The sequence below is a fragment of the Pezoporus flaviventris genome, unplaced genomic scaffold, assembly GCF_033815535.1.
Source record: "Pezoporus flaviventris isolate CSIRO_AGI_PZ_B2104156 unplaced genomic scaffold, CSIRO_AGI_Pfla_v1 ptg000031l, whole genome shotgun sequence".
NCBI classification, from domain to species: Eukaryota; Metazoa; Chordata; class Aves; order Psittaciformes; family Psittacidae; genus Pezoporus; species Pezoporus flaviventris.
The window spans coordinates 26,035,085-26,056,687 of NW_026892579.1; the positions used below are offsets into that span (position 1 = coordinate 26,035,085).

A 21,603-nucleotide genomic window follows, 5' to 3' on the forward strand; every position below is an offset into this window, starting at 1 on the left:
AGAAAATTGTATGGATTGACTACATGCAAAGGCCTTACAGATCCACTAGGACTGGAACTGAGCCCTCTCTTATCGATAGAAACTTCGTGAGATACTTCAGTCACAGCACTGAAGATCAAGTAGACAAATTCCCCCAAGTCTTTAAATTCAGGACCCTTCCAGAGTGTTCACTGAGATCTATTTGCTAGTGCTTTGATCGAGTCTAAGCATCTCAGACGTAAAGCTATGGGAAAGTATCAAGCTACAATGAAACTGAGTCTTAGTGAAAATGTGGCGATTTTCAATACTGCTTTAATCAGTGACACCACAGATGATCTGTCTATGGAAAAAATGTTGACTAAACCGTGTATTTCCAAACCATTCTATTAAAAAAAAAAAAAAAAAAAAGAAAAAAAAAGAAAAAGAAAAAAGCTTCATTTTTTGACCTAGTTCCTTTTATTGTTCAACACTTCAGCACTGTTAGAAACACAATCAACCATTGTATGCTTGTCACATCTTTTGCAAAATGCAACACATCTTTAAAAAGGAAAAATACTGACTTTCAACCATTTTCCTAAGCCATTTATCATATTCAAAGCTGTAAAAATCTTCAGAGATTCAAAAAAGAAACAGTAAGTTTTAATCTGAATGCTCTCTATTTACATTATGGTTCAAAAATGTGACTGAAAGTAGTTTGAGGAAAAGATTTTGAACGTCATACATGCAAGCTCCATGAAAGCAAATCTGAAGGATGGAAGGGTATGCATAATACTGCAGAAAGCTGTCAGGTCTTCGCAGTTCCTTTTGGAAAGTCATTGCTAGGCAATGTCAGTAATACATGAATTCATAGAATACCATCTTACCAAGTCTGGAGCACTTTCACTGTGTTAGGCAACCTCCATTCCCCTTCAGACTCAACTTACACTAACAAAACTGTACTCTCAGCTGCCACTATGAACTCTGACAAGAAGAAACCATTCTCTTAGTTATTGGTCAACCTTATTTTTGCTTACTGTGCCGATCTAACTTGAAATGGGCTGCCTGTGAAAACAAAATTTTCATGTCTTGCCTAAATGTCTACTGACACAAGTGATGAATTACATTATGTTTACAGCAGGAATATTCTACAGTTTGGTCCCTCAGTCAAACCTCCAACCAAACCACAAACCAGCTTTATACATACAAATGCACTGACTTGTGCTTGATAAGTGCGACTGTATATATCTACAGAAAACAAAGACTCAACATACCTCTCCTGAAGATTTTTAGCATTCTGAGGAAAGGGGGAAAATGCTTTAAATAGTGAGTGGAAGATGAAGAGCATACTACTACTGAGAAGTACAATGAGGATTAATTTGCTGATTATAACTTTCAGTAACAATCTCATGAACAAATTCCAAAGTGCATTAAGATAATTAAATAAAACATTAAAATAATTATATTAATGTCCAAATTCTCAGCAACACCAGAAAAACACTGAGTACAGTGAAAAACAAGTGAAGGAAACCTTCCAGCTATCAAACATTTTCACCCCCTCTAACAAAGCCATTTCTCAAACTCATACCCAGGAAAACCCACAAGTAGGGGCAAGAATGAAAATATGTCTGAAATTGGAAGCAAGATATGTTGGAAATGTGCTTCAAAATATAAGGGAAAAAAAAATGAAAAGAAAGTGTTTGCCGTTAAGCTTTCTCTGTCCTTTCCACTAAGCACATTTCAGAAACAGGTGCTTTTAACTGGGAGACACGCATCCCCCTGGGACTCGGCGTGGTTTTGAGAGCGGCACGGTGCACCCTCTGCTCTCGCACTCCTCCTGCCCAGCCCCACCGACAAGGTGGCACCTTAGGATGGAAATCAGGGCCGGGGAGGGAGGATGGAGGATGCGCCTTCCTCCCACCGTGGGAGTGAGTGGGCAGCGCACCGCGGTTGCGCCTCCTCCGCGCCTCTGGGGCTGCGGCGTTTGTGTTTTATAACGGGCTCCGCGGCTTCCCCGTGCCCCCGATGACAAACACGACGGAGGTGGGGAGCCTCTTAAGTTCCTAGCCCCGCACCCTCGCAACGTTTGGGTTTCCCGCACAGACCCAGCCCTGCTGCCAGCGCTCCGCGGCAGAAGCTGCCTCCTCCCCCTCTCAGGGCGCTCGTTAGTTCTGAACGGTGTTAAATACCGTTCCCGCCGCTGCACTGGCCGCTCAGGAAGGGGAACGGCGGGGGAAGCGCCCCTCATTTCAGACCCCTGCTTTCTGGGCTCCGAGCTGTTGGGTGCTGAGAGGCGATGACCCGCAAGGCATCGAAAGGGTCCCTCATCTCTCCCTCCCTCCCTCCCTCCGGCCCTGCCCGCGGCCGCTGGCACCGCGGCAGCTGGAGCGAGTCCAGCTCTTCTTCTCCCACAGCACTGGGGCTTGGCTGCCCTTAAAGAAAATCCTCTCCTAACAACGTGTCAATGTTACATTCCTCCACAAAGCAACTTCTATTAGGGGGGCTGGGAGCTTGGCACTGCCTCGCCACAGACTGGGAGCTTTGTGGCTATGCAGAAAACAAGGAGAGAGAGAACATTTCCTGCATTAAAATGCAACACCCTGGGCTCGATGATTTATCCCTTGCCGCACGGGCACATCCCCCTCCCCCCTTCCCCCATTCCCACATGGCTGCTCTGAAGGACCTTTTCACCCACAGGTTCAGCCTATGCTTACCCTGCCTCCCATCCCGAGTGTTCTTCCCAAAATCACCCCCAGACCTCCCCAAAATGTCAGAAGGCCAAAATAGGAGGCATGAAGCAGAGAGGCTAGGCAGATGGCTGCCATTCTAATTGCTGGACCCTTTGCCTTCCCACACTTCTATAACCCTCATGTTTCCAGTGGGGACATGAAGCAGCTGCTGGGACCCGAGACACCAACTCCCACACACTAATACTGCATGAGAGTCAGAGCCTTGTCTCCTGGAGCCAAGGCTGCCTGGAGAAGGGGTGCAGCAGCAGCCTGTAGCCCCTTTCTAGAGCTCCCAGCATGTCCTGACTGTGCAGTGCTTCACGTCTCTAGACATCTTAGGTACAGAGTTTACTCTGAAGAACTGCATTTTCTTCTCGATTTTTTTTTAGATTTGTTAAGCTTTGGCCCACTTGGAACCAGGTGTCCTCACCATGGTAAATCTCTTTGTCTTTTAGATTGCCCACATGCCTTTGGAAACATTTTCCTTGCGAAGTCAAGGGATCATATAAAAAGTGCCAAGATTTTGTAGTCGGGTGGTTGCAGTAAAAAGGTGGTGAGGGGGAGAGAGATTCCTGTCTCACCACCTGTGGGCATTACTGTAAGTGGGAGCTGAAAACAGATGGATCTACTTACGAGGAGCCTCAACAGTGCTTAGCAGAACTATATACTGAAGGTTAGGCCAGTTTAGAAATGGGAATACAGCCCTCCATGCCCTGAGGGAAAGTGCATCTTCTCCAGCCCTTTCACCTCATCTATAGGCAAGCTAGAGTGGAGAGCAGGTCAAAAGGATGTGAGTATTGAGGAGAGCTGGTAGCTGGACCTACACACTGGTGTGGGATTTAGCTCACACACACCACTACCACTACCACCCCCACCCCCCCCCCTCCCCCAGGAAGAACCTACCTTCTTTAGGTGGCCGTTTGGCTTCTCTGGTGAGGTTGCAGACCTGAGTGGTTTGCAGCTCCTGGGTCAGGCAACCCTCCGTCTGCTCGTTGAGGGGCAGCACAACGTTGTTGAGCAACACCAGGGACTGGTCGTCTATTCCCCATTCTCCCAAATGCTGAGGGCAGGTGCATTTTGTATACATGATCCCACAGGACTCGGTTCTCCCATTCTCAGATTTCAAGCAGCTCTCCAACCAAGTGCATAACACATGGCACCCAAACTGGCTTGGGCTCACCTTGTTCAACACCAAAAACTCAAAGAAGGATTTTTGGTCATCTTCTTTTTTGTGTAATCCCGGGAAATCAATAGGATAGACACGGCGTATCTGAATAAAATTCTTATCATACTGCAGAAATACAAAAGCATTCTTGGAATCGCAGAGCTGCATTATAGAATGGTTATTTTTTAAAAGATCCTTTATTTTTTCATGGGAAAAATGATCAAACTGATAAGCCAAGAGGGAAAAGTTGGAGCAGCTGAAGTCCTTTTTGGAAAATTTTAGGTAAATACTATATTTGGTGGGATCTGGATTTTCCAGCGTCCAAGTGCAGTTTGTGAAGTTTTTAGGAAACATTTCACTTACAGAATACGATCCATAAATGACCCCCTTCACCAGCGTGGAACACCAGAAGTCTTGGGCAGCATTAAATCCAAACATAACCAGTAGATAGGTGGAAAATATATAAATCAGCAAATTACGAACAGCCTTCATCCTATGTCATTTGGCCTGCAGGAGATGAAATGAAATAAAAATGCAAGTAGAATTCTTCACGCATAGAAAACCAAACTCTTTCCAATATTCGAGCCAGCTGTTTTCAAGCTTGCAGTTCGAGCCCCTTTCAGAAAGAAGGGCAGGTAATTTGTATTTTATAAGGCGAGGGCCGGGACCGCTGCCGTGAGCGCAGCGCCATCACGTGGCCATCGCAACAGCCACGGCCTCTACAGTCAAATTGAACAAAACCAACATCTATTAGATTATTAATAGGAATGCCCTCTCCTGTCTAGGCTGTTGTCATCATGGCGAGGACCAGAAGGGCTCAGCTCAGGTAAAAGCCCAAGCGCCTTACCCCGCAGACTGATAAAAGGGCTTTTTATTTATTTATTTATTCAAAAAGTAAATAAGTAGCCTGCTATAGTCATATATCTGCATATACAATACGCACATGCAGAATTACACCGGTACAGAACACAGAATAAGAAAGCCAGTAGCATCTCTTGTTATGTGTTATTTTTCTATCAAATCTGTGAAGTAGCTGTGAAGAATTACAGCCATAACTAAAACCACACAAATTATTATTTGCTACACATGGGAGGGTATCTCCAATATGCCTGCATGCCCTCACCCTGGCCACCTGGTATACAGAGGTCCCTATGAAAAGAAAACCCAGGCAAGAAATGCTGAGATTAACGTATTGCTAAAATTTTGAGGCTACTGGAGAAAGAAACAAAGATGGATGAAATTAGTGCTGGTCTGACACCACCACTAAGTGCCAGCTTTTTTGGATATGAATTTCAATGTGCTTCAACTCCTAAGGATGTATAAAATGGATCACTGTATTAGTACCTACAAGCAGTATCTCTGTATAGCCGTCAATGCTACAGTAGGATCTCTGCACCTATTGAACTGCACTTGCCCTCTTATTACAAATATCTTGTACTGTCTGATTAGCTCCTGCATTTTAGACATGTGTTTGAATGATGAAAGACATATTACATTTTCTCTGCTAGTATCTTCAAGTAAAGCTGTTTTCCTGCTCCTGTCAACTGCCACAGCCTCCACATGCTCTATTCTCTTTAACAGTGGCCCAGGTTAATAAAGTGAATCTTAGTTATATTTAACTCTGTAATGTTATTAAAAAAAAATCAAATTGAACGTTTTCAGCATTAACCTTTAAGAAGTTGCTTATCTCTTACAAATGAGAAGCTTTTCACCTTCTCCTTTTAAATGCAAGCAGACAGGAGTGATGCCAACCCAATTTCGAAACTCTCTAGATTGCAGTCTCTTCCACTGTTGCTCTGTAAGCAGAGGCAGACACACACACAGAGGCACTGTTACTGAGTTTTGATGTGTGTCTTTGCCTAGCTTTTCATCTCCTCACCAAACAGCAAGGCATCTTCTGTCTCCCATTGCGTAACACACAGCAAATCACTGGATTAAGCTCCCTTGAAGAGATTTCCGTATCTCCTAGATTATAATTCGAACTCTGGATCTTGAAGAGGGTAAAGCAGCACCAGCTCTAACCCTCTTTATGGTGGAGGTGTTGTTTTTTTTTTTTTAAAAAAAAAAAGAAAAAAAAAGCAGAGCTGCTCATGGGTCTATCCACACGGTCGGATTTCCTCCTTTCTGAGCGTCCGTCTCAATGAACACCACGGTCCTCCGTCTCCAAGTAGGCTCGGTACAGCATTTCAGGTTTTAAAAAACAGAAACTTACTGGGAATTCTGGAAACAATTTCCCCTTTGCTGGAGCACTTTGCAGGCAATGCAGTTCTGCGCAGTGTTATTCAGGATGGTGTAGGCGTTGAGAGCCAATGTGACAATAAGTGTCTAAATTAGGAATTCCACCCATGAAAAAGGATTAATTTTACAATCTGGAAAGCAAAAAGGGAGCTTATTTGCTGCTCTGTTCGAAAAAGGAAAAAAGCCTCTGACTTTTTCCCATCCTGTGTAATATTTGCAGTAAAAAAATAAAGACGTCTGCAGTGCTAGGCTCTTTTCTATGAAGAAACGTAATCAAATAGCCCACATTTCAGTTGTGCATTTGTTCAGGCAAGGCTACAGAAACACAGCATTGTCTTAATCTCTCTCTTCCCATGTGCATCACACAGATGCACACACACACTCAATTGAGCGTGCCGGCAGCATTTCGGTTAGTTTGCAGTATCGCTAAGTACTAGAGCAGTCTGCTAACTGAAAGGATTAGGCACTTAAAGGTTTTTTTTTTCATTTCCATAGAGGAAAGAGTTAAAAAAACGGCCAAAGAGGCTTAAGGTTGCCCATTTGGGAAGGGGGAGAATCCTCTTCTGCTGAAAAGCAAACGGGCGTTTAGTTTGGATATTCCCCAAACTGATTTTCTAGGCGACACTGTAGTTTAGCCGAACATAGACGGCGCCATCACTCCACTTATTTTTTTTTCCCCCAACAGAAGACCCGCTGACTTCTCTTATTTTAACTTCCTATTAACCTGGCATCATCACACTCCCCCCTCCAAAATTACCCCAATCCTGCACAAACCTCAGGTTTTCTCGGTCTCGCTGGAAATTATTCTCAGGGAAGCAGACCTGTCGCGAAACGCACTTCTCTTAACTTTTAAACTGCAGCGCTGAAGTAAATGCGGAGATCATTATGTATGTGCTGTCTCTATCCTTCAGCAACAGCCTGTCCCCCTCCTCCGCCACTTCCTCCCCGGAATCCCAAACTAAATGCTGTCCGGTCGTAATCCCTGGAAATGGAAATGCCCCGGGCACCCTTACCTTCCACTCCGAAAGCTGTCAGGCTATTTCTCTAAAACACTAGCACCATAGGCACACGTCCCAACAACAGTGATGGAGAGACTCCCCTTCTGTCGGAAGCACCGTTTCCCATTTTCCCCGGCTCAGGTTCAAAACCAAGATGAAAAAAAAAATCAGCACAGGAGCAGAAGATAAAAAATGCGGCGAGAAAACCCCCGCACGCCACACACACACCCTACCGAGGAAAAAAAAAAAAAAAAAAAGCAGCTTTGGTGCTTGATCCACCAAATCCAACCACACGAAGGGAAAGAAGAAAAACCACCTCAAACCAGCAAGACTGCGGGGGGAAAAATGGAAGTGGCTGAGCAAGCGAAGGGGTTTTTGGTGGTTTTTTCTGTTTTTTTTTTTTACTTGAAACAAAGTCTCCGCACAGCAGCGCGATGAGCGGCGATGCCAGCCAGGCGATGGTCTGAGAGGAAGACTAAGGCGCTAGTGCAGATTTATTGGTGGGTTTTGTTGTTGTTGTTACTAATAGAGTTATTCTTCTTTCCTCACTCCTCCTCCCGCTTCAGACACCGGTGGCCGGACAGCGGCGTGGGGGGTCCTCGGCTGCCGATCCCTGGGAGCGGTGTGAACGCCGGGCGCGTAGGGAGTACGGAGGGAGAGAGAGCGCGGCTCTGCCGCTGCCTTTGTATGTGTGTGTGTGTGGTGTGTGTGTGTGTGTGTGTGTGTGTGTATGTGCACGCGTGTCTGTGTGTGCGAGCCAGCCCGCCAGCCGGCCGGCCGCGCCGAGCCTCCGCGGGTGCCGCTGCGTGAGTGCGCGCCTGTGCGCGCTCTCTGCGCGCCTCCGCACGCCCCCTGCGCGCCTCCCCCTCCGCCGGGCTCGGGGGATGGTGCGCGCCCCGCTCTCCTGGAGTAAAGGGGGGGGGGGAGGGAGAAGAGAGGGTGGCGGCTTGCGCGCGCCTGCGCCCCGCTCCGCGCGTGTGCGTGCGCGCTAGTGCGCGTGTGCGTGGGGCGCTTCCCTCCCGGCTCCGGCGTTAGTGCCCGCCGAGCGCTTCGCGCGTCACGGCTGCTCGCGCGGCGCCCAGCACGTCTCACAAACGTTGTTTTCGGCGTGCGGGGTGTGTGTGTTTGGAGGGGGGTGTCTGCCTGCCGTTCCCAGCGCTGGGGGTGGCTGCGCCCCCGCGCAGGGCAGGGAGCCAGGGAAACGAACGGGGATGGCGGGGCGGAGGGTAGCGGCGGGGGAAGCCCGCGCTTGATCTCCTTCCTCTTGTTCCTTCGCCTAAAGCATAACGCCCCGCTGTCGCAGCCCCAAGAGCTGTCAGTTCGGCACCGCGGTCGGTGGAGATTAACTGATACAGGGCTCCGAGAATAAACGCTTTCAAACTGTCGCCTGTCTTTGACTGGAAACAATAGCAATTTTCTTCGCGAGGCTGTAATTAACGCTGTATTTGTTCTCTGACAGAGATAAGGCTGTGCCCAGATAGCTCCTGCATTCATTCCGGCCGCTCTGCACGGCAAGTGCCACCGGGTCCACCACCGGGAGGGATGGGGACCCGATGCCTGAGGCGGCGTGCCCGGAACTCGGTGTCTGGAACCGTGTGTCCGGAACGCGAGGCTCTCGCTGCCCGGTTGAGAGCAGAGTTAGCGAGGCGACAGCGGCTGAAGTATCACGGTTAGCAGTGGGTGAGGGACTAAAGACTGGGGAGATAGGCGTAAAGAGCCTTGCCACAAGGAAGGCTGACTCCCCTCCCCCCTGTCGCCCCCACCCCCACGACCCCCCTTCCTTTTTTACTTTATGTTGTTACAGCTAGGTAGGGCTGGATTTGCGTTTTCTCTCTCCCCTCTGGCTGCGCTTCCTCTGCTCCCCACGGCAGGTTGGGTTGTCCTCTGGCCCTTCCCGCTGGCGTGAGAGATCGGGTCAGTCTACGCGACAGCAGATATCCGGCGTGAAAATTAGGAGATGACATTTTAATAAATGCTGCTGTCAGTCACCGGCTTGAAGCCTGGAAGCTGTGCGCTCCCACCACTGCCATTCAGCCAGGAGAACAAAGCCTTGCCGAGCCTGTGTGGTCCGGCTCCCTGCTACGGCCCCTCTGCGCTTTCAAAGTCCACGTGAAACACGTCTGCGTGGCTTTGAATGCGCCCTCCCACCCACGCTGATGAGACCAAAGTTTAAACTTCTGGACAAGGTCCAAACCAACCCGTCCTTGAAACAGACCGTTTTCTGCCCCACACCTCCACCCGAGCCCCTGCAAGGTTTGGATTCCAGTAATACAGAGCTTTTATGGTAACAATTACATGCTGCACAAATTCTGATCAGAGGTATTACTGGTCACAAACCACTTGTGACCAAAGTAGAGGAAAGTACGGTTGTAGCTTTTTAGTGTGTTTTCCATAGGTATGAGCTATAAACCACATCCCTGCTAGCTTTTATAAACATAAATACTTTATGTCCCTGTTGTAAAAATAATCCAAAAAAATATCTATCCAAACCAAGGAAAATGTGAGATATGTGGATGATCTACACCCAGCAAATACAATGCAATGAAAACTGGCTTAGGGAGAATCATATTCTCTCACATTCGGTGACACTTGATGTTATCTGTGGGTGATCATCATCTTGCCTGAAATACTTCAAGAGAAGTTGTACATGCAATGCAGAGTTTAAATATCTTTTTCACCCCCTTTATATTAAATGAAGAACTTGAGGGTAAGTCGCAGAAAAAAAAAAAGTTATGAATGAACACATTTGCCTGTTTCCCTTTTGGGAAACGAAGCTAGCGGTTTTGGCAAGTTGTGGCTCCTTTAATTGTGAGTGGAAATAAAAATTAATCAATATACAATGTATGGTAAAACATTGTCTTTAGCAATCTCCTAATTATCCCAAGCCGGTGATTAACTTCCACTTTTCTAATTTCTGAAAACATGGCAATGCTGGAGGGAATGGGTGAGGGAAGACTCCTTGGCCCCTTGTCTATAAACATTAGGAAATAATGCAAGTTGCACAACTCATCCTTAGGTTAACTATGGGAGCTGAGAAACAGGGATGGGATGGCAGCAGAGAGCACTCCGCGAATTTCTGGTCAGGATTTCTTGCAGTTAGACTTGAACAATGTGAGGTTTAATCACTGGAAATAACTTTACACCATTTTTTAAGTACACAAATACCCATGATCCGCTTCTAGGTCCCTTTCTACTTGAACTGAGGCCAACTTCAGAAATTGTTTGCTATGTGTCATGCCGCTGCATTTGAGATAACAAAAACCTGTAATTTTGATAGTCTAGGAGTTAGAGTCAGGATATGCTTAAGTCTGCAATATATATATAAATAGAAATGTAACAATATGTTTGTTTAAATTGGTCATACAGATAATTTGTGTTTGGGATGGTGCTATTTTGTGTGTAAATTTAGTGCTAAACTGCAGTCTGAAGGGCAGATGTAAAGTCAATCTATGCACATCGTTCAGAAATACTGAGTAGATCCAAATTGTTAAGTACCTCTGTTAAAACCTAAGAATAAGGTATTAATACAATTCCACACTGTTTCATGGGAGGGTTCTTAGAACTGCATGGGACATGTGATGCCATCTGTACTACAAAGAAAGTATCAAGGCACTGAAAGAAGTGTTATGTTGCTTGGTAGTAGTGTGGTAGGGATAGGCACAACATAGTGAATGCTAAATTTATAGTGCTGCTTTCTATACTTGATGTGATTGTTTAGTCAACGTTGGGCTTTATCCAAACTAGGAAAGATGAAGGAGAGTAATATTTTTAAGTAATTTCTGTATTAGTGAGAAAAATGAGGGTTACCCGATTTAATATGTTGAATGGAATAAGTTAAAGTGTTGGTTTGGTTCCCTTCCCCCCCCCTTCCCCCTCCCCCTTCCAATCTACAGCAGCACTTTGAGATTTTTGGTTCTTCTGGTCACAGTAGGTTGATGATTTCAGGCCGGGTTTTGCGAACACAGCACAGAATTCAACACAATTTTAACAGGAATGACAATTCACTGACATTTTTTGTACAACTTTTAGAGGGAGTCCACAGTTTAAAGCAAGTGGCTTTGGAGAGTGGACTGTTCTCTCACTCAATCACCTGTCACCCCTAGAGGGACTTTTTCCAAGTCAAGGTCACTGTTGTAGCCTGCAGTTGTCACTCCTTTGTGCAAATAAGACAATCTGTCTTCAACACAGAAGTCACACATTAAACAAACAAAAGAAATCATAAAAAGGCTTTTCAGCAAAGACTTTCATACTTCATTCTCCATTGTTATCCTCATGTTTAATTGACTACAGAGTTGCAGACACTTAGATATGTCACCTTATACACAATAATGGAAACCATAGTTTTAGAGTCAACTTTCAGGTAAGGGTTAAATGGTATTTTTACTGAGCACCTTAAGCTTCATAGAAGTGGCACTGGTCTGTTCCCCAAATGTCGCTTTACTCAGACAGGCCCTTCAAAATCCCCTTTGGCAAGCATAGACCCTGTAACTGCATCACTGATTCTGAAGTATAACACCAAATTTCTGTTAGAGCAGTATTTTCTTGCTGTAAGTCAGGGCAAATTTTAAATCCCAAGCTGGTATGACCATCTCAAGAGAAATGCTATTTAATTTGGTTGGATGTGAAGAAATAAAATGGAAGATGCTGGCATATCACAGCTGTGTGAAATTAAATAAATACCTGAATATGAAAAGAAGGGAATTTTTTTGTTAGTCTAACAGGGACTAGCAGGTTGGGAGCAGGTGTAAATTGGAAATAATTTCATCGCCTTGTATACATTTACTGACCTAGTACATTACAAACCATTAAAACTATTGCATTTCTCTACTTAGTTCAGATTCTAAATCAATTTCACCAATAGCAATTTTTCTTTTCTGTTGAAGGGAAAACACGAATTCAATAAATAATAGGTTAAATTCTGCCTTCTCAATTTTAGGTACCTTTTGAAAGATTATATGATTATATTTGAATTTTATTAGAGAAGTGATTTGTATTTTCATAAATAATTAATAATGCAGCACCACTAGATGGTGCTCAAGAATATATAGCATAATCAGAGGTAAGGGTGTTTAAAAAGTTCTATTTTAAAATTGAAAAATTTCAGGGAAAATGCCAGTTTTCTTTTGAGAACTTTTTTTTTTTTCCTGAGAAAATGACATTTCCTTCCAGATTTCAAGCAACCCTTTGGTTGGGTGAGAGTTTTCAACTTGAAAATGGTCAGTGATTTGCTTGCTTCTTTCTTTGGATTCTTCAGTGAAGATTTTTACAAAAACTTTTAGATTCTTCTACTGTGTTTAACTAGTTTGATGTTGTTATTCAATCACAATTACTGGGCTAGAAACATTGGAATTCATGCAATATGTGACACTAGGTGCATGAGCAGAAGGGGCCTGAGTCATATCTGAGGCCTGTGCAGCATCCTACCTTGGACAGTGGCCCTTAAACACTCCTGAGGAATGTGCAGAAACCTGAGGGTAGGAATATTTTTGACATTATAAAATCTCACCTAGTATGCTGGGTTCAGCAGTCATTTTTCTCCTGCTTAGTAGCTGGTGCAGTGATGTGTTTTTGACTTTCAGCCTGGGAACAGCGCTGATAACACCAATGTTTTTAGTTGTTGCTTAGTAATGTTTAATCTGACCAAGGACTTTCTGAGTCTCATGCTCTGCCAGGGAGGAGGGTAAGTTGAGAGGAAGCAGAGACAGGACACCTGACCCAAACTAACCAAACAGGTACTCCATATCACAGCCCTTCATGCCCAGTATATAAACTGGGGGCAGTTACCCGAAAGGGCTAGATCACTGCTTGGATCGGGCTGGGTATTGGTCAGTGGGTGGTGAGCAGTTGTATTCTCTTCCATTGTATTCTCTTGTATTCTCTTCCATTGTTATTTCCCTTATCATTATTATTATTATTGGTGGTAGCAGTAGTGATTTGTGTTATACCTTAGTTACTGGACTGCTCTTATCTCAACCACTGGGATTTACATTCTTTCAATCCTCCTCCCCATCCCTTGGGGAGCTGAGGGAGGAACAAGGGCTGGGGGCTGGGAGTGAGCAAGTGGCTGCATGGTTCTGGGTTACTGGCTGGAGCCAAACCACGATACTTAGTCTGCACTATTTAGAGATCTATTTAAGTCTCCAAATAAGTTTCAGTTTCCCAGCAATACTCTTAACTCCATACATTCTTGATGCCTATGTAAACATCTAGTTCTTTTAAATCTTATTTTCTCTAGCTCAACCTTACCAAATAATGAGTCCCAGAGAATAAATATATACTACGTAGAAAACAGATATGTATCACTTCTGTTAAATTTCCTGCCTTTTGATGTAATTAGGTGTCATTGTAGCCTTGTATTAAAGCAGGGAGAAATGAGATTCTGGCTAATTTCTAGCAATTATGTCACATATTTTTATCATGCCTCTTTTTAATTTCCTTTTTAAGATATTGTCACAAAACCATGATTTTTAAGGATTTTCTATCTTTCTTATCATGCTCCTCTTAAATACCCTCTAGTTTTTTGATATCTTTCTATAGGTGTAGAAACCCGCACTGCACACAATAGTTCAGATGAGGTTGCAGCACTTTATATAACGTTGTTCTTTATCATCTCGGTCCTGTTCTTGATGCATTTTAATATCTTGCTGCTTCTGGTAGCTGTTACACTGAACAGAGGTCTTCAGTCAGCTGTCCATGTCTCTTCTTTTATCAGTCTCCCATGAGAAACTTTGTCAAAGCCTTCAGGAAATTTAAATAAATTATGTCAATTGGTTGTCCTTTGACCACTGTGGTAGTTTACTGATGTGTTGAAAACATTCTAACACATGAGCGAGGCATCATCTTCCTTTGCGCAAATCTATCATCTCATGGTCTTCGGGGTGTTTTATTTTCTTATTTTGAATTTGTCAGGTACAGATGTAAGATTTATAAATCTTTGATTTCCTGAATCATCCTAAAGTCTTTTTATAATATATGTGAAACATTTGCTACTCTCAAACCTTCCAGTACAGGAGTTGCTTTTCAATTGGAGGTTGCATAGCTCAATGACTTGTTCAGAGTGTTTGGTCCTAAAAGCTTCCTGCTTTTCAAATGATTGATTTGGTCCAACACCTCTTCATCTGATAGTACCTCATTTTTATTACCCAAGAGTAGATATCTCCCTAACTTCCTCTGTTGTGAAGAATGATGCAAATAAATCTTCTGTCTTCCTAGCAATGTCCTTCTCTTCCCTAATTGCTGCCTTTGTACTCTGAAGTTCCCAGAATACCATGACTCTCATAAGCTTCTTGCTTTTGATAAATTTAAGGGATTTCTTTCAATTTGTTTTTATATATTTATGTTTGATTTTCAGCAGTTACCTTTGCTATGCAGATTTTATTCTTACCCCTCTTCTATATTGTGCAAAGCATTAGACACTGTCCCACACGACATCCTTCTCTCTAAATTGGAGAGTCATCAATTTGATAGGTGGAATACTTGGTGGATAAAGAACTGTCTGGATGGCCACACACAAAGAGTTGTGGTCAATGACTCAATGCCTGGATGGAGACCAGAAACGAGTGGTGGCCTCAGGGATCAGCATTGGGACCAATCTTGTTTAACATCTTTGTTGGTGACATGGACAGTGGGATTTAGTACACCCTCAGCGAGTTTGCCGAAGACACCAACCTGTGTGGTTCAGTTGATACACTGGAGGGAAGGGATGCCATCCAGAGGGACCTCAACACACTTGTGAGGTGGGCTGATGCCAGCCTTACAAAGTTTAACTATGCCAAGTGCAAGGTCCTACACGTGGGTCGGAGCAATCCCAGGCACAGCTACAGGTTGGGCTGAGAAGAGATTCAGAGCATCCCCGCGGAGAAGGACTTGGGGGTGTTGGCGGATGAGAAAATGAACATGAATCAGCAGTGTGCGCTTGCAATTCATGGAATCATAGAATCATAGAATAGTTAGGGTTGGAAAGGACCTTAAGATCATCTAGTTCCAACTCCCTCCCATGGGCAGGGACACCTCCCCCTAAACCATGTCACCCAAAGCTCTGTCAAACCTGACCTTGAACGCCGCCAGGGAGGGAGCATTCACAACTTGCTTGGGCAACCCATTCCAGTGCCTCACCACCCTTACAGTAAAGAACTTCCTTCTTATATCCAATCTAAACTTCCCCTGTTTAAGTCTGAACCCATTACCCCTTGTCCTATCACCACTCCCTAATGAAGAGTCCCTCTCCAGCATCCTTGTAGGCCCCCTTCAGATATTGAAAGTCTGCTATGAGGTCTCCACACAGCCTTCTCTTCTCCAGGTTAAACAGAGCCAACTTTCTCAGCCTATCTTCATACAGGAGGTGCTCGAGTCCCCTGATCATCCTCATGGCCCTCCTCTGGACTTGTTCCAACAGTTCCATGTCCTTTTTATGTTGAGGACACCACAGCTGTACACAATACTCCAAGTGGAGTCTCACAAGAGCAGAGTAGAGGGGCAGGATCACCTCCTTCGACCTGCTGGTCACACTCCTTTTGATGCAGCCCAGGATACGGTTGGCTTTCTGGGCTGCGAGCACACACTACCAGCCCATGTTCATTTTCTCATCAACCAACACCCCCAAGTCCTTCTCCACAGGGCTGCTCTGAATCTCTTCTCAGCCCAACCTGTAGCTGTGCCTGGGATTGCTCTGACCCAGGTGTAGGACCTTGCACTTGGCATGGTTAAACTTCATAAGGTTGGCATCAGCCCACCTCACAAGTGTGTCAGGGTCCCTCTGGATGGCATTCCTTCCCTCTAGCATATCAACCGAACCACACAGCTTGGTGTCATTGACAAACTTGCTGAGGGTGCATTCAATCCCACTGCCCATGTCACCAACAAAGATGTTGAATAACAAAATTTTCCCTCATTTTCCTCAGTTGTTTCCCTCATTTGATGAAAGCTGCCTTTGTAGATTATGACAACTCCCTGTTTATCTCAAGTAGTATCTCAGATCCTTTCCTTTCACTCCACTGGTTTGCATCTTACCTTCCTTGTTTCTTTCCTCCCTTCCCCTATATGTGCATTTATCAGCAGAAATATTCTTGGTTTTCAGAGCAAAATGAATGCTACATGTATGGTCCCTGCCACTCATGACATTTTTTGTATATCTTATGTCTTACTTAATGCATTTAACCTCATTATTTTAGTATCACTTTACATATTAGTTTGGATATTCTTAATCCTGACTTCTTTCTGCTTATTGTGATTGAAATCTAAAGATATGTTTAAACTGTGAATTAACAAGGGTCTCCAGCCTATGAATTTGAACTGTCTGTTTTAAGGCTATTTGTCTTCCAAGGTGACAATCATTTCCCAGAATAGTCTTCTCTCAATTCTGTGATGCTTCAAGAAGTAACTTCCTCTTGTTCTGGAAGATTATATCTTCAAGATTTGCCATTTACAGATTTGAGTTGTTGCTCATTGGGTTATCCAAGATCTACAATTATCCCATTTCATTATGTTTTCTTGCATTTTTCCATTTTTGATGCTGTACACTTAATATCCTAGTTGTGACCTGCATTCTTTGGTACATGCCTTCCTGTTTCATAGAACTCCATTCTCAAATATGTCCCTTTTCACTTAGAGGGGTTTTTTTCCACACTGGAATTTATTGTATCTCATGTACAGAGCAAAATTCCGTGCAGGACTGGTCAATTCTGTTATTCTACCATAGTTTGTATCAAAGCACTGTTGATTTGCATTTATGTTATTTATTAAATTGTTTATCCAGTAATTTTTCTATGCTACAACACTTTCATTGTGACAATAACATAAAGCTTTTTTCTATTGGAAAGACATCTATTTCACTTACTTTAAGCCATAATTTCACATAAATATTTGTGGCTCTTTATTTTGACCAGTTGTCATTCTGTGGCATCTCTCCTGAATTTGTGCTTCTTCAGTTGCATTTTTCATAGATACTCAGAAGTGTTTGTATTACCGATAACATTTTAGGTGACTTCATGTTCTTTGGCTCTTGTTTATTAGGTGATCAGAATATTTTTTTTCTGGTCTTCTAATCTATGAAATCTGTATTTTCAATACTTTATATCTTGCATATATAAGGGTTGTCATTTAAAAAAACCTTGATCACTGGTTCAGGGTTTCTTTTACTCTGGTGATGAGATTCTAACTAGTTGCACTGTTGTATGACTGTAAAGCTAGGAAGAACTCATCGCAGTTTTTACATGTGGGCTATATCATAAGCTTTACCAAATTAATTGGAGAATTTTTATGCAAAGATCAGAATAAAAACAAGGCCACTGTTTTCATGTTAATTATCTAAATGCACTGAAATCCTCTTTATGCTGAGAGGAGGGAAAATATTTTTAAAATGCCCTTTCATCTCTGATGTTATTAATCTACTCTAGGATATTGCCTAGTCATTAATCAAATTGAACTGTGACAAATACAAAAAACCCCGTATTGTTTTGGCTCACTCTACTGAAAAGAAAGAAACTCAGAGTTAATGCTGAATCCATCTTTAATGTCTTCTATTTTGCTTATGTGGTCTGGAGAAGAGTGATTTTGTGCATTTGTGTGTCACTGAGATCACTAATTGCAAGAGCAGTGTTAAAAGATGGTGTCTTGTGTTGAATTTTTCCTTGCATTAGTGAAAATAAAGGACTGATAATTCTGCCTAGAGCTTAGCCTTCTGCTCTTAGGAAGAGTTTCATGTTTAAAATTCACAAAACATGCTGTTAGTTTCTCACCAGTTTCAGCTGTGGCCTCCGTTTTAAGATGTTGTTCAAGGTAACAGTACAGAATCTTGTTTAAAAAAGATCTTAGATGGAGACTTGGGTTCAAGTTCCTTTTTTGAGATTCTGAAACATGCAGTTTTTTCTTCACATAACTTGTTAAGCCAGAAAAAAAAGGATAGGAGTGTTTAGTTAGGGCTAGCAAGGGTATCCTCAATTTCTATTATTTCTCTTAGGCCTCTTTCAGGGAGACTCAGTCCACAATGACCAATCAGCACAAAATATAGAAAGAGTTTCCTAAACTAGGACCGTAATCCAAGTGACCCTTTGTTCCCTTATGTCTTTGGTTCTAGTGAGTGAAAGTACAAAAAGTAAGGTGTCACCATTACTGCCATCTCTGCTGTTGACAAAGTATGGCCTGCTCATTTCCTCAAAACACAGTTTCCATAAACCTGGAAAGTGGTAGTTTGAAATTAATTTTAGGGAGGTTTCAAGCAGATCTTTTGTGGCAATATCACCAGTTATCTGGGGCTTTAGGTTGCCCCGCACTAAGCTGGGTTTCTTGGGCACATAACTCTTCCCAAGAGACATACCGTAAGGAAAACCTTCATCTGAGTTCAGACTTCCAAATTCCATGTGAATGAATGGGAATTGAAGTTTCACCATAGTACTCTTCTGCATGCTTCTTTGATCCAAATGCATACATTTTCATAAAAATAAACTAATATGCTGTGTGTTTAAAGAGACCATTTTCTCAAACACCCAGTATTTCAATTGAAAAGCCATTCAAGGATTAGCTGAGTCTGCGAGAAACCTTGCGCCTGGGAGGAAGAAAAGGACATGTTATGAGACTATGGTACTACAGACTCATCAGTGGCAAGGAAAGCCTGTATAGATTATTCACTGTCTTTTCTAGCAAAAGGAACAGCAGGCATCAAATAAATCTGGATGGAGTCATGCTCAAAACAGAAGACGTGATTCTTCATGCAGCAGGTAATTGACCTTTGAAATTCTCTGTCAAAGGGTGTTGTAGATTGTCGTGGTTTAAACCCAGCCATAACACAGAACCCTGTCTCATTCCCCTCACTTCCTCCCCTCTGCTCCAGGAGGGATGGGGAGGAGAATCGAAAGAATGTAAGTCCCAGTGGTTGAGATAAGAACAGTCCAGTAACTAAGGTATAACCCAAAACACTGCTGCTACCACCAATAATAATAATGATAAGGGAAATAACAATGGAAGAGAATACAACCGCTCACCACCTGCCAACCAACACCCAGCCCAACCCGAGCAGTGATTTAGCCCTTCCAGGTAACTGCCCCCAGTTTATATAGTGGGTATGATGTGCTGTGGTATGGAGTACCTGTTTGGTTAGTTTGGGTCAGATGTCCTGTCTCAGCTTCCTCCTGGCTTTCCCTCCTCCCTGGCAGAGCATGAGACTCAGAAAGTCCTTGGTCAGGCTAAACATTACTAAGCAGCAATTAAAAACATCGGTGTTATCAGCGCTGTTCTCAGGTTGAGAATCAAAACCACTTAACTGCACAAAGCTACTAAGCAGGAGAAAAATGACTGCTACTGCTGAACCCGGAACATACATAATTAAAATTTTTCATAGTCTTGGGAATACTAGACAAGTGTATGAAAGAGAAATTCAATGATGGTAGTGGTGAGGGGGGGTATCAGAAAGTGTGCAAAATCATATCCAGGAATTTTCCTGAGCTGAAAATAAGGAGGTTGGGAAAATATTAGGAGAGAATCTTGCCCTGTTTTTACTCCTTCAGCTTTTACTTACAGTCACTTCTGAAGCTGACTATGGGGTGGCTGTGTAAACCTTTAGTTTGGTCTGGGACAACCATTTTCATCTTCACTCTTTTTGGATGTTATAATACTGAAAAACTGAGATAAGTTTTCAAAGATGCAGATCATGGAATCTGTTGGTATTTGGAGTCAAGCACTGGACATCAATATCCAGGATGTCAAGATATCAGTATTTCAGGTTTAAAACATTGGCTGAGTGCCTATAATTGCCTAAAGTGTGTGCACACATTTAAAAATTGAAGCATATATTTAAGATTCAGATCAAGTTGTTGCCCAGGAAGGAAAATCTCAAGGTCTTCTTTCCCTGCTGAACTAGTTCTGTAAATGTAATAATGAAATGTGAACACAACATATACTTAGCATTAGCTGCATTTCCCAATGTTTTTAAAAAAGGAAAGAGTTATGTCCTTCTCTAAATTGCCTAGTATCTCAGATTTGATTGAACATGGCAAGGGTTATCTTCAGCTAAAGGAATGGTTTAGAATTGGGAACAAAAGCATATAGGTCAGAGTGATATACTTTGTGATTTCAGATGAGGATACTTGGAAAAAGGCAAAAGTATACTCTTTTAACCAAATCACTTCCTTGGCTCCATGGTGGACATCCAGAGTAAATTGTTTCGTTGACAAAGTTGTTGTTAAGTTTATGAACATAAGTGTCATATACACTTTTAACATCATATTATAAAAGTTATTAAAATATCTGAGAAAGAGATAGTGCTGAGGATGCACTCAGTCCCACTGTCCATGTTGCCAACAAAGATGTTGAACAGCACCAGTGCCGGTACAGACCCTTGTGGAGCACCACTTGTCAATGATCTCCACTTGGACTTCAAAGTGATTGACTTCAAGTCTTTGAGTGCAATCATCTAGCCAGTTCCTTATCTACTGAGTAGTCCATCTGTCAAATACATGCCCCTCCAGTTTAGAGAAAAGGATATAATGTGGGACAGTGCTAACTGCACAAGTCCAGATAGATGATACGAGGTTGCTCTTCTTTATATATAGGTTCCTTCAGAGTGTGCATTTAATTTATTTTATAGGGTGTCATCTTCACACTAAGTGACACAAAATTTACTTAGTCTTGGTCTCTATGACATGGGAGCTGTTCAGGTTTCAATTTAATATTAGATTCCACATGAAATTTCAAGTGTCCACTGCATAGATACCAGAATGATTATCTGATCTCCCATCAGTTTAGGATAATTTGAGGTGTTCCAATTGTACCTTTACCAGAACGTGGGTTCTTTCACTGGCAACTCCTCTTCGTTTATTGATCGCTCTGCATGCACACATCCAGTTTCCTAATATAGGCGTGTCTAGAAGGAGAGTATAAGATGTTTGAATCTGCCTGAAGATTTTAAGCTTTTACAAGTTCATATTTTAGGCATCATGAATACATGGATGTTTGTGCTTATTGAAGTAAACATTCTTATAGAATATACACATATATATATGAATGCACATAGTACCTGTATAATATATATAAATGTAAGTAGGCAAGGAAGAGTATTAACATTAATGCTTGCTTTCTGTGTCAGGAAGAAATGCAATTATGAATATCTGTATCATGAGAACATGAGATCAGAGGCTATACATTGATATCACAAGTAGGAGGACTATACATGTATTTAAGTAATGCATTAAAAAAGTTATTCTTCATAAACTATTTTTATTTGTAATATTATTTTTGTATATTTGTAATAATAGATTTTTGTGCTTTATTTTTTGTGTATCATACGTGGCTTTTAAAAGTAAGCATATCATACAGAAAGGAAGCCATTAAATGTAAATAGTTTAAATACATACATTGTGCGGTATGTTCAAAAGTGACACAGGGTTGAAAAAAAAAATCAGTAGCCTCTTTTCAGTAAAATGCTTAGATATGATCAGCTCTCTATTTCATGCCCATTTTAAATGTGAACGAAAGAGACTGAGAAATATTTCATGATGGCACTACTAAAATATGATATTCAAATACA

At 42.6% G+C, this 21,603-nt stretch overlaps 1 protein-coding gene and 1 long non-coding RNA gene across 10 annotated transcripts in view; one reads left to right on the forward strand and one right to left on the reverse strand.

Annotated features, from left to right (window-relative positions):
- The window catches only part of ADGRB3 (adhesion G protein-coupled receptor B3), a 469,027-nt gene extending 461,713 nt beyond the window's left edge, over nucleotides 1-7,314 (reverse strand). For 2 of the 7 annotated variants that reach the window (XM_061460537.1, XM_061460535.1), the window contains exons 1-2: nucleotides 7,101-7,314; nucleotides 3,588-4,356 (exon numbers count right to left, since the gene is read on the reverse strand). In XM_061460537.1, the coding sequence (XP_061316521.1) occupies nucleotides 3,588-4,341 (754 nt within the window). In that variant the 5' untranslated portion in view covers nucleotides 4,342-4,356; nucleotides 7,101-7,314. The remainder of the gene's footprint in view (nucleotides 1-3,587; nucleotides 4,357-7,100) is intronic. The other 5 variants (XM_061460541.1, XM_061460536.1, XM_061460539.1 and 2 more) reach the window with 5 other exon arrangements.
- Nucleotides 7,315-7,448: 134 nt separating this feature from the next.
- Nucleotides 7,449-21,603, forward strand: part of LOC133272882 (uncharacterized) — a 57,849-nt gene continuing 43,694 nt past the window's right edge. Inside the window, exon 1 of one of the 3 annotated variants that reach the window (XR_009744593.1) lies at nucleotides 7,449-7,585. This is a non-coding gene — a long non-coding RNA (uncharacterized LOC133272882). The remainder of the gene's footprint in view (nucleotides 7,586-21,603) is intronic. The other 2 variants (XR_009744592.1, XR_009744594.1) reach the window with 2 other exon arrangements.